The sequence below is a fragment of the Manacus candei genome, unplaced genomic scaffold (genome assembly GCF_025592945.1).
Source record: "Manacus candei isolate 608988 ecotype Guabito, Panama unplaced genomic scaffold, ASM2559294v1 h1tg000028l, whole genome shotgun sequence".
Classification (NCBI taxonomy): Eukaryota; Metazoa; Chordata; class Aves; order Passeriformes; family Pipridae; genus Manacus; species Manacus candei.
The window spans coordinates 9284247-9297070 of NW_026138076.1; the positions used below are offsets into that span (position 1 = coordinate 9284247).

General features: G+C 38.8%; 2 protein-coding genes across 8 annotated transcripts in view; both read right to left on the reverse strand.

Annotated features, from left to right (window-relative positions):
* Positions 1-1971: 1971 nt before the first annotated feature.
* LOC127472224 (tyrosine-protein kinase TXK-like) lies at positions 1972-3856 on the reverse strand. Its single transcript, XM_051790129.1, has 3 exons — positions 3732-3856; positions 3402-3504; positions 1972-2640 (listed from the first exon to the last, which is right to left on the reverse strand). The coding sequence occupies exons 1-3, from the start codon at positions 3800-3802 to the stop codon at positions 2506-2508; spliced, it is 309 nt and encodes a 102-aa protein (XP_051646089.1). The 5' UTR covers positions 3803-3856; the 3' UTR covers positions 1972-2505.
* A 369-nt stretch (positions 3857-4225) lies between these two features.
* TEC (tec protein tyrosine kinase) overlaps positions 4226-12824 on the reverse strand; it is a 50031-nt gene continuing 41432 nt past the window's right edge. For 6 of the 7 annotated variants that reach the window (XM_051789995.1, XM_051790001.1, XM_051789999.1 and 3 more), the window contains one exon: positions 4227-9758. In XM_051789995.1, coding sequence (XP_051645955.1) covers positions 9681-9758 — 78 coding nt within the window. In that variant the 3' untranslated portion in view covers positions 4227-9680. Of the gene's footprint in view, positions 9759-12824 lie in introns of all 7 variants that reach the window. The other variant, XM_051790002.1, reaches the window with a different exon arrangement.

The window sequence follows — 12824 nt, forward strand, 5'->3', positions numbered from 1 at the left end:
TTTTATTGAGAAGTGGAAGCCTGGTAGGCAAGCATTATTGGCTCATAAAAATACAATGTCAATTTAGAAACAAGGAAATGATATCACTAATTTAGTATAAAATGCACACAGAAACCAATACTGAAAGCTATGCACTTAAAGTGATTTCTGTTTAAATGAATGATTTAGATTGTTTATGTTGGAAGAAAATATATTGATACCATCTGTAAGACTGACAGGATGGTTGTTATTGTCATCTTTTGAGTGTATATTGATAGGACACCATGGGCAGGAAAACCAGCAGCAATAATTAGTCTTCTTTTAACAGGATCCATTTTTCCAACCACTTGTTCCACACAAATACTACTGTTACTGCCCATTTTCACAGATATAATATCTGGGACATTGTTACCAAAGCAACACAGAAAGAAATGTTCATCACATTTGAGGCAAAAGTTTTTGTAGGGGCACTAAAGCAATTTTTTTTGCCCATGCTTATAGGAGCTAACCTCCCAGATAAGATGAAATTATGTGTCTAATGCAGGCCTTTATAGGGCAACACTTTAAAAGGTTACTAGTCTGACCCCTACACACTGAAAAACTCTGTGCACATTTTCTCAGTATTAACATTCCTGAGCCCACAACAGATGGGCAGGTCTCAGGGAAAGCATAATGCTTTATCATTTTAAAGCACCTTTAGCACCTTTTAAAGGAGGTCACTTGAAATAAATAATCTCTTTGCCTCATTTTCTCATTTTGGTGCAGGCACAGAAACATGGGAGGCTACTGAATAAGGAACATATGAAATACCAGCACAAAATAACCTGTAGTGGCAGTTGTGTGGGCTCTGAATAATTAGGTTGTGTTCCCATCACCTCTTCACAGTTTCCCCAGAAGAGTGAGTACCTGTCCTAGAGCCACACCACTGATCTCCACTTTTTGGCAACAGTGAGCCGTTCGGGTCCGTTATTCTCAGGCTGGACCTGACAGCCCCTTGGTCTCTTACTGTGTTTTCTGACTCATTTGGATGAGTCCAAACCCCTGATACTGATCTTATCCTTTTGGAGAACAGTGCCACCATGGTACAGGACAGACCTTTGAAAAACAAGTATTTAGTTATGAACTGCTAGGGTGTTGTAAGCCTGAGGTTAGAAACAGGAGGCAAAACCAAAGGGAAAGGTAAGCAGCATGGCTGTGCTGATCTCATGATTTGTAGCCACAAGATAGATGTCCCCACCATCTCCTGCTCTGAGCCACTCACTGCCTTTCAAGTTCATCTGCCTCCTAAGTGAGCTGATTCATTCTACTAATCCTGCAGAAAAAACAGCCAATAAAACTCGAAAGTGGAGAGCTTTGTGCTGGGCTTGCAGGAGGAAAGAAGGAAGGAGACAAACTCTCTGGGTAGCAGTCAGTCATTTGATCAGCTCAGCTATAAAATATGGCATGTCCTCTGAGGGAAGACTGTGAGGGCAGAGCTATGTTTCTCTGGCCAGTGCTTGTCAGAATACAGTGTGCTTTCTTTCCCCACTTTGGCTGCTGCTATCACTAACGAGAAAAACCACTTCCCTGCTAGAGCAGCATGCATCACACTTCCTGACCACCCTCCCTGCATCCTGCCCTCCCTGCGTCTTGCCTCACGTCCTCAGCCACAGCTGCCTCAAGAGCTCATCACCAGCTCCTGGTTCTGTCCCTAGGAACCTTCTGTCTCCACTCTGCTAAATCAGAAGCCACCCTCTTCATTTCTGGCCTATACAATGCTTTTATATGAAGAAATATAAAGTGTGTGCTTGCTTGTATATACAAAACACAATCTGTACACTTTCGCTAGAAATATGAGTTGAGAAAAAAGCATTTAAAGTATTTAAAGGAGAAATTTGAATGGAAAGGAGATGGTTATTATATAACATATAACCACTCCCAACATCAGAGTACAAGATATGCTGAAGAAAATGCAAAGGAGAAAGGGGAATAACATGAAACAAATATAAGTGTGAAAAGGATCCTAATTGAAGTTATCTAGCTCTCTAAAATACCGAGGTATTTTGGACCAGAGGTTTTATTTCAGGCACATCTTCATGATTGCTATAGTTTTGCAAAGTGTTTACACACATACACTCCATTGTAAAACACGAAGTATAGAAAGCTGGATTTGCACATGGCTCAGAACCCAGTTATTCACATGGTCCTCAAACACCCTTATGTTGCTTGTGAAATTACTGAGTCTAGGGCTTAACTCTGAATTCCCAGCAGATTCTAGATTCCCTGTCCATTTCTGGGATGCCAAACACTGCTGAAAGCCTGCCCGGTCAACCTGTGTGCCTCATACATAGCTGAACACTTTCAAACATGTCCCTAAATTGTCTCACATCTTGTTCTATGTGCCTGCATTTGCAGAGGTTGTTTTAGGCTTTTTTCTTTCTGTGTAGGGAGATTGAAATAGATGCCCACTCTCTTACCCATGTTGGTCTCTCACCTTCCACCAGTGGGGATCATTCTGTTCAAGGATAATGTATTCTTCTGACTTCTTTAGAGGTAATCTGAAGGCCCTCTAGCAAAAACATCATAGAGTGCAATAACTCTGGGTTTCTTGGTGTAGTCTTCCAAGGCCTCGGCAGGTAGAGGAGGTAACGGCTTGTTCTTAAACTGCAATTGCCTCTTGTGCTAGTGAAAAATAAAAGTATCTTTCATAACTAGTCTTTTCTCTCTACTACTGTTTGCTTAATTCCCCTGCTATTATACTCTCTCAGTAAATAAGAGGAACTCATCATGGTTGTTACTTCCTCTTGTTGGTGCAGAAAAGAAAATTATAATGGAAAGTACAGTGAATAATAAATAAGCTATCTACCTAATGGGGGTGACTTCTACACAGTAGGAATGCTGGGACAACTCCTCAGCTGTTGTTAAAGCAGAGCAGCATTAAAGTTACAATGTCTGGAAATTCAGTCATTTGTCTGGAGAATCAACACAGAGGACACTGCAGACTTTCTTAGCAAGTTATCAGAAACTTAGCAAGTTTTCTTTTGCATCAGGGGAGGTTCTAGCTTAGTACTTAGTTATGATTTGAAGACTCAGATTAATTGAACTAAGATCTAGTAAAACTGAGGTGAACATTTCACATACCAGCTGAGCAAGGCGAGCTTGCATCTGCCCATCAAGGCAGTCCCACCCTTTCCATCTCTGTGACCCAAAACAAAAAGTAGGAGAAGGAACCACCTTCTTCATGACAGCAAGCTTGGGAAACCTCACCATGACCCTGTATTTACATCAGTATGAATCTTCAGTTACTTTTACTCTGTAATTTTTATGCAACGAAGTACCTTATGTGCTCAAGAGTTAGTTCCTCCCCTGCTTGCCCTGGTACTGAGCCAGTGTATGTCAAATCAGCTCAATTCTCCCTTTTCACCTCCCAAAACATTACTTACCCTGCACTTCCAAGTTGATGCATAGGAAACATCTGGTTGTGAGGCTGAGTAATGGGTCTCCAGGCCAGTGTCAGGATCCAGGTTCACTTTTGTTCTCTTTGCTCTGCTTTTGACAAACATGAAGCATTTATGTGAATGCATATCTATAAATATTCACATAAAAATATCCAAGGATATACATGCCTTCCTTCATTAAGGATATGCAGAGTACAGTGTCTTTAAACTTCTGCATATTTAATTCCCACTGAAAATAGAGGGATTTTAAGAAGTCCTTTATGTATAGATATTCTGATCATCATAATCACTGAAAAGATTAAGCATTTCACATACCTTTCTTGCACTGTGCAGCAGCAGCAGCAGCAGAAAACAGACTGGATGGTGTGATCTGTGAACAAGAACATTTTCCATATTTTCCGTGTTTCTGTTTGTTTGTTCACAGAATGTACAGAATTAAGAATACCATATGTGCTTAGCCCCACTATTAGCTCTGTCTTCCTGTGAGATATCTAGCAAATATTAAGGCTGAATTTGGAGCCACCAAAGACAGCAGAGCTTTTCTACTACCCACTGTCTTCCTTACAATGTCTTAGCAATTATGAGGCCACATGTATGAGTTAAATCATCTTACTAAATCAGCAAAAATAAAATAAAAAAGAGACCTTGTCAGCCAGATTAGTACTGATCTGACTGATCACACCACCCTGCACAAGCTCCATCCAGTGCAATGAGGGGGATAAGAATCTCATCAGGGACAGAAAGTGGAGAACTGTCTGCTTCAGCACTGACAGTTTTTAGATCATTCAAGCCAAATACAAAATAACACTTGTATGACAAGCTTTTCTTTATTGCACGGTTTATTGCAGGAGACACACTTCATTCAGTTCTTTGAAATAAAACTGATTTTCTGTTGCTGACATTAATATAATAAATGCATTAGACCAGGTTTAAAGTGCTGACAGATATATGCTTTGCTCTTACATATCAAGCGTCTTATAATCCTGAGAAAAATACACTGGATACATCATCACAGACATCAAACATTTAAAGAGAAACCAACCCAATATATCTTGTATGTGCAGCAGGGAGGATATGATATTAAATAGGTCAGAAGGCATTAAGAAGATCTGAATGAGGTAAATAAATGGTTCACATCTCTCTGGACTTCTGCTACTCAGACTGAGACCTACTTTCCACAATCTGTGTTCACACAGCAGTTTGAGGCAAGTTGTAGCAGTTATGGTCCCATACTCTTTCCCTCTACACTGTTGTTCATCTCATTTCAACATGAGCAAGACAGGATGCTAAACCAGCAGGTAATCCCTTTCTGCTGGCTCAGCTCCCTGAACTGTCTCACCATCATGCATTGCCATGGGCGGGTGGGAGGTCAACAGCATCAGCAGGACAGGCTCAAGCTCTTGTATGCAATGTACAGTCTCTTAAGAAGCATGAGAGTCAAGGCTGGAGAGACAAGGTTCCTCTCATATTCAGTTGTACTAACAGAAAATAAACTTTATATCCCACTCCAGTGTGTCCAATTTTTCTCTGCCACAGAAATCGTAGTTTGCAGAGCCCTCAGACAGTTACTTGAAATAGGTTTCCCAAGGTTTCAGAATTTTGCTGCTTTGTATTTCACATATTTCTTTGTGTGGTCCCATTTAGTCTCTTCCACTTTATTTGGTTTTGCCTTCTGGCATTTTTGTGTTGTCAATCCCAATGACCTAATCCAGCCTGGAATAAAGAGAGTGTCTCTTCTGACGCCTTGTGAAACTTTTTGCCAGTGCCTGTTACCAACTGAAAAGCCAAGTGTGGTGAGAGTATGCATCCTAGCATTCAAAACATTAAGCAACCTTACTACATGATGAAAATGTAATTATTTTCTCTATTTAAGTATGTAACTTAGCAAATCTTGCACAAATAAAAGAAGTGAAAATGTCAGATATCAGACTGATAAGACCAATTCCAGTTCTTAGTTGGAAGAGACCCGTCTCATAAGTGTTTTGTTTAGGACTGTCTTTAAAGCCGTGGCGCAGTTTCCCTTAGACTGTTGCATCCTGTGATGAACCTATCATGTGGGAAACTGGTGGGCCTACAGTAATCAGAAGACACCATCAGTTTTTTTATCAAGTTCCCACTGACAGCTCTGCAAAATGCAGAAATTTAAAATACCACAGCCAGCTGACAGGGACAATTTTCTTCAAAGAAACCAGGCTTAAAAGATATGGGCAATGCAGTTTATTTGCTGCACAATTTTCCAGTGTACATCAAACTGTCCCTCAGCTGTTTAAAACTGTGTTTCATAAACAGTGAACCCTGTGGGTGAAAAAATTCTTGGGTTTGTTTACTTCAGCCAGTGACATGAAGTTTAATCAATGTTTATGAAGTATTCAGTTATTTGCAAAAAGGAATATGCATTTGAAAGCTTGTTTGTTTCTTCTAATTGAAACTGAAAGCTAGTCCCATAAGAAGAGAGAAGGCATAGTGAAAACACATCCTGGCCTAATACAGTCCCACAACACCCACAGTATGCTTTGGGCTGATAACATTGTCTGTATATGTGGCCAATTCCCACACTTATATACATACTTACATACATACAATCTTCAGTAGTAACTCACTCTAATTGGCAGCTTCGGAGAAGTAGCATCAAAGATAAAAGCAACAAGTTTAGAGATCAATTTTTATAATTTGGATTTTATCATTTTATTATTTCACAGGTTTCTTGACTTTTCTTTTTCTGAATCACTGTTTCTCAAAGCACTACTAATGTTGAAAGTGCTGTAGTCCATGTCTAAGGTTTGCACTCTTCTAGCATGTTTTGCAAGAAACTCTTGCTCTTGCAGTGAAGCAGCACATTAATTGTGTTCAACACTACAAACTCAGCTTCACCCATCAAACCCAGATCTTTGCTGTAACACATGGTGTGCCTCCTGATCTGGTCTGTCAATTTTCAACAGTACTAGAAAAATCAATAATCTGATAGAAAGCCACTGTACAGTTTGCTTCTAAAAACAACTTAAAATACAACCTTTCAGCTTTTCATGTGTGCAAGCTGAGGCTTTGTTTTTTCTGAGTTAAGTCTGCACTGGAGGAAAGAGAGCTTTAGTTCTACCAAACTTTTTACACATGTCTATGCAGTTCCTGCTCTTAAGAACTGTATGTGGAACATCTGTCAGTATGTAAAAGTAGTAGTTGCTTTGTTGAATCCATCGTACAATGGACTAATATTTGTGCATTAATTTTGAAAGTCAAGACAAGAAGTCTGAACAGAGATCACCTTAGCAGTGCAGAAAACAGGTTCATATTTTTACGGTAATATTTAAATACTTCAATTGCTAAGTACATTGCTGTTGTACAAAATAAAACTGCAAGATCAAAATATGCAGCCAAGTTTACTTACAGGTAGAAAGAATCATGTCTGGTTATCTGTTTATATTCAAATGAAAATGGAAACCTCTCTTCATGAGCTGTGCCAGTGAAACAGCCCAAGCTGAGCTCTTTGCTCTGATATGAAACATGGTAAACCACAAGTATTGTTTGACCATGCCTACTTACCTTTTATTAAAAAAAAAAAAAGCCCCAGAAGGGGGCCCTAGAAGGAGAAAAAAGTGTCTGCTTTCTAGTAGCAAACATTTTACTGCAAAAAAAAAGTTATTAAACTGTTATCATAGGTTCAAGTATTTCTTTTTAAAAAAGGATAAAAGCCATAATAGATGTAAATAACAGCATTTGGTTCTGTTCAGATGGATTTTTGACACCAACATTTGAAAAAAATCAGTAACAATAAGAAGGGGAGGAAGGACTGAAGTTGCTTAAGGGTGAGTGAGCTCATCCAGAAGAAAGGATGGTACAACATTTCAATCTGCCTTTGAATACATCAGGAGTCAGCAAGGCAGCTGCCTCCAAAGGCATTCTGATCCTTTCTAAAATTAGCCACCTAAGGCTACATTCAACTAAAAAAGTGCATTAATTGATACACTGGGTCCCTCAGAGTTCCTGACATCCTAAGTATCAAATCCAAAAGCAGGTAGGCAGAAATTATACTCAAGTACTGTGAAAAGGCAGGTGAAAGTGTTGGATTCAGAGCACCCATCCCACTGAGAAAACTACTGCCAGAAGTCCACATAGTTAGGGTGTGTTTTATCATACAAAGTAATGATAAATATTTAATTACTTTAAAGAAACAGGTTTAAGGTTCATTGGAAACTATTTATCTTCTGATTTTCCTATGCTTCGTTTGTGTTTTAAGAGAACATTACTTACTACTGTAAAATTCTTCATGATGTATTGTTGAAAGTGTTGGCAACACCATACTTTGCAGGATCTCCATGGTGAAAGTGGGGCTCAAAGGAGTCGTTAGGGAAGGAAAGATGAGCTTGGCTTACATTAAATGTTCCACATCATTTTTTCTACTACATGTAGAAACCCCTAGATTTTCCCTCTTAACAATACATGCTGTTGATATTGATTGGGGAATGGCTTGGACTCAAAAATTTGACAGATTGGATTGCATAGTTGGAATAATCTTCTGAGACTTGGTCATTAAGAAAAAAGAGATAGGCATTTAAACCTTTTCTGACAGTCTGTAACTTTTCAATGGAATACTGTCAGAAAAAGAAAGCACTTCTTCCAAGAGAGAGAAGGCTTCCTCCTTCTGAACATAAAGGTTTAGGCAAAGCAGTGGAGGGATTTAAGCATCTCCAAAACTGATTACAGAAATACTCAAATGCAAAAATGATAGAATGCATTAAGCTAACTATAGTTACCTTTAATAATTCAATTGGAAATAAAGTCCACCGTACTCCTCTCTGACTACTTGCAAAAGAAATTACAAAGGTTTTGTGCAATATATTTCCTATTATACATGGCACAAGAGTACAAGTAGCAAAAGAAAAGGAAGTGTAATAGAGCTACTCAGGAGGTAGCTACAGCAAAACTGGAGTGTAAATACTCCTCATATCCACTTGCACAAAGTCAGATTAACTGAAACAGGCTTCAGCAAGGCTGTGGAGACACTGGCTTCTAGCAGAGGGGACATGGCAGGTAACTTCTAAAGAAAGTTCAGGCATTTCTGCACTTAACATTTCACTATGGCCAAATTAATTTAAATATATATCCATTCGACCATTTATGTATTTAGTATAGAGTGTGTATACACACAGAAATATACACATACATGGATTATCATAACACTATAATCATGTGAACAATTAGTTTGATTTATGATGTACTGACAGTAAATTATTTGCTACAAATTAATTGGTCCCAAACAATAGTTAACATTCAGTTTATTTACACATGTGTAGTATGACATTTTTTTGTTATGAACAGAAGGGTTAGATCACTCTATGTACAGATGACAGAAGAGTTCTCCTTAAACACACTTGAAAATTTACTTTGTTTCATTTACAATCCCACATATAGAGTTGTGTATTCAAGTGAGGGTAGGTCAAATTTCAAGGCAAACCCCCCCACTTTATATAAATAAATGCATTGAATTTATATATTTACATTACATACAGCATATAAATTATTTTATAATTAATTCAAAACTTGGTACTATGGTACACTGACAGCCAGTTGTGCTGAGTCTTGGACTTAGTTTTCATTAGTAACATCAAGACTAACCATGGGAGGTCTCTGGTTCACCAAACAGCTTAGAATGACTTTAGAATATCACGGCTCAGTTCTGAAGCAAGGCTTTTAGAGTGTTACACTAAACTGAAGACTGTGCTGGCAACAACCTACTATGTGCAAATGAAAGAGACATGTTTTATCTTCTTGATGTGCTATAAAACACCCATCAACTGAGAAAAATAATGTTTCTGGAGAATCTCTGGAAATTTTTCAATGTCAGTAAATAGTAATTTATGGATACCTTCCATTTTTAAGCATGCAAATCACTACTAATACTACTGTCTGTGTAAAGAGAAACTCAGAAACGTGGACTGTATGTACATGAAACCAACCCACTAAATGCAAGTGAGGCTCCTGACCTTTGGTCACATTGTCTCCCTCCATAAAGAGTTCAACTTGCCAGCTAAGCAATGCTGACTTTTCAGAGAAAATATAGAGATTGTTAATATTGCTGAAGACACTGTGCTCATTTCCCAACATCATGTAAAACTCTCCTTTGTGCTTGAGTGGATTAGATGTTACAGGTTCCCCACATTGTTTAGCGACACCCAGCAGCTTACAGGATCAAGCTCTTTAAAAGAAATTATGTAGCCCCATCTCTGGAAAGTGGCTTTTTTTCTGTGCTTATGCTGCTGTTGTCTTTCTTCAGAAAGCATCTTCCCCCTCTGCAATCTCAATGATCGCACGAAGCAACTCTTCAAAAGTCGGGCGTCCCTCTGGTTTCTAAAAATAAAAAGCATGCACAGCTGTGATCAGAAATCAATAAAGTTTTGTTTATTTTGATAAAATACTGGTCATGATATCATTCTGTGGCAATGAATTTACCATTTCATTAGATATGAAATGCAAAAATATTTCCTTGTCTGGATTTTGGATCTGTCACCTAATCTCAGTAAGCAACACCTTTTCTTTATGCTTTGAAAGAGCATAAATAGCTCTTGCTGGACTACTCTTCATATAGTTTATTATTTTGCATAGTTCTACACCTTTTTATTTTTCTTCCCCATCCCCACTTTTCCCCAATGAACAGCTCTAATCTTTCTTTATGCAAGTTTTTTATGCTCCTAAGAGCTTTGAGTGTCATTCTCTGATGCCTCATTTACATCAATTTTATTTTTAGACCTCCAAAATGAGACCGTGTCACAGACTTACACAAAAGTATCTTTCATTTACTCTATTTTCCATACAGTTCCTCAATGTGTTTTATTATCCTGTTTGTTTTGTTTATTTAAATATTGAATCGCCATCCCTGGAAGTATTTAAAAGACATGTAGATGTAGCACTTACGGACATGGTTTAATGGTGGACTTGGCAGTTCTGAGTTAATGGTTGGACTTGGTGCTCTTAAATGTCTTTTTCAAGCTAAATGGTTCTATGATTCTAGGACTGTGGCAATACACTGAGGTAATCTCTTCGCTGACTGCAGGAGCTGCTAGACAGACAACAGTGGCCAGCTGGATGATGAAAGAAGAAGAATAAAATATTAAAGCAAAAATATTATGGTCCTGAGCCAGCCAGAGCTAAGATTAGTGTGTGTGAAAAGAAAGACAAGGTCAAGCTGGAAAGCCGCTTGAGGCATGATTGTTCTTTGTGACCGAAAGCAGTCACGTGCGCATGTGCTGATAAAGAAACATCTGGCCTGGCTTGATAGCTCGGACCACAATATGTTTGCTTTAGTATTTTATTCTTCTTCTTTCATCATCCAGCTGGCCGGTGTTGTCTGTCTGTCTGCTCCTGCAGTCAGCAAAGAGATGACCTCAGTGTATTGCCACAATCCTAGAAGCTGACCTCCCTGACACACTTAATTTCACATCTCCTGAGGGCCTGGATAGCTTGCACTTTTCCTCCCTTTAGTTACATTTAGATTTGTATCACCTGATGAATTTTAAAGCCTGAGTATTCATTTCAGTCTACAAACCATTAATAAATTTATTAAATGAGGACTGAGGTACCTACAGTTAGTCATATTTCATAAGAAAGATTGACAGAATCTTGCCATTACTTGTGCTCTGTTGGTGATTTGCAAAGATCCTTTCTGTCTCACATAATCACTGCTTAGATTTTAATGTTAATAACCCTTTCTGAAATGAACAAATTTTCAACCAATTTGTGGATGTTCATATAAGTCCTATAAATACATTCAAAGAGCATTAATGATAATAATAATAAAAGCATTAGCAATAAATTATCATTGTTTTGCTGGTAATTTATTATTCCATTTCAAGCTGGTTACCAAGTACAAACAAAATGTAATGCTTTTTTGAATCACAGACATGTCTGTCATTCCACAACTCTCTAGGGCACTGTTGCTTTTAATGTATTTTTTGCTGTGTAAACCAACTGGTTTGTAAGTTTTAGATCTCCACCAGTTGGTATGGTAAGTAATTGCTCTCTATTCCAGCACCTTCTTCTCCAAGACAAGTGTCAGAGAGTATGTCATCTTGATTATTTGAAAAGAGCATTTTTTCCACAGCTGACTCTGTGGCAAGGACTAACTGGAAATAAATCACAGAATGGATAAGGTTGGAAGGGACCACAGTAGGGTCTTATGATCCAACCTCCCTGCTCAAGCAGGGCCATCCTAGAGCACATTGCACAGGATTGTGTCCAGATGGCTCTTGAATATCTCCAGTGAGGGAGACTCTGCAACCTCTCTGGGGAATCTGTTCCAGTGCACGGTCACCCACACAGTAAAGTTGGTCTTCCTCATATTCAGGTGGAAGTTCCTGTGCACCAGTTTCTGTTCACTGCCTCTTGCCCTTTTGCTTGGCACCACTGACCAGAGTCTGGCTCCATCCTCTTGGTATCCTCCTTTCAGATACTTATAGACATTGATGAGGTCCCTTCTGATGTCTCTTCTCAAGACTGAACAGTCTCAGCTCCCTCAGCCTTTCCTTTTAAAAGAGATGCACCAGTCTCTTAATCATCTTTGTCACACTCCACTGGACCTGCTCCAGGAGCAACACATCTCTCTTGCCCTGAGGAGCCCAGAACTGGACACAGCACTCCAGATGTGGCCTCACCAGGGCTGAGTAGAGGGGTAGGATCACCTCCCTTAACCTGAATGTATGCCACGATCCCACTGGCCTTCTTGGCTGCAAGGGCCACTGCTGGCTCATGGACAGCTTGTTGTCCACCAGGACACCTAGGTCCTTCCCTGCAGAGCTGCTTTCCAGCAATTCAGCCCCCAAGTTGTACTCATGCATGGAGTTATTTTTCCTCAGGTGCACAACCCTGCACTTGCCTTTGTTGAATTATGTAGCTCTCTACACTCTTGGTTTCCTTGATTACTCTCTCAAAAATAGAGACAGCCCATTAAATGCACCTATCTTCTTAGAGATTTTCTGTTTCAATACTACAAAAGTTGTTCCATTCTAATTTAGTTTCTAAAGTATTAAATTTGAGTTAGCTGCCCCTTTGACTTCTGTGAGAATTGTACATTCAGTATCTTTCTGGGTTAGGAAAATTAATAGTAGAGTATATTTTCATCTTTCCTTATAAACGTTGGAATTTGTATTTACATTCAACTGCAGTTAATCTTTACTTCCTACAGAATTCATAATCAGGTAATGAAATATTCCTTTAAAAATATTTTCAGTCATTCTAACTTGGTTCTGTAATGACTAATAAACTGAGGCAATACAAAATCAGATTCTCCACCTCTGGGCCTTTCTGACCTTACTTTTTTTGGTACCACTATTTGAATGCAGATATAATTGCAATCAGCGCAGATTTAGCAATTATTTAATTTTGTTACTAAATGCCTTTGCATACTTAATCTGACAGTTC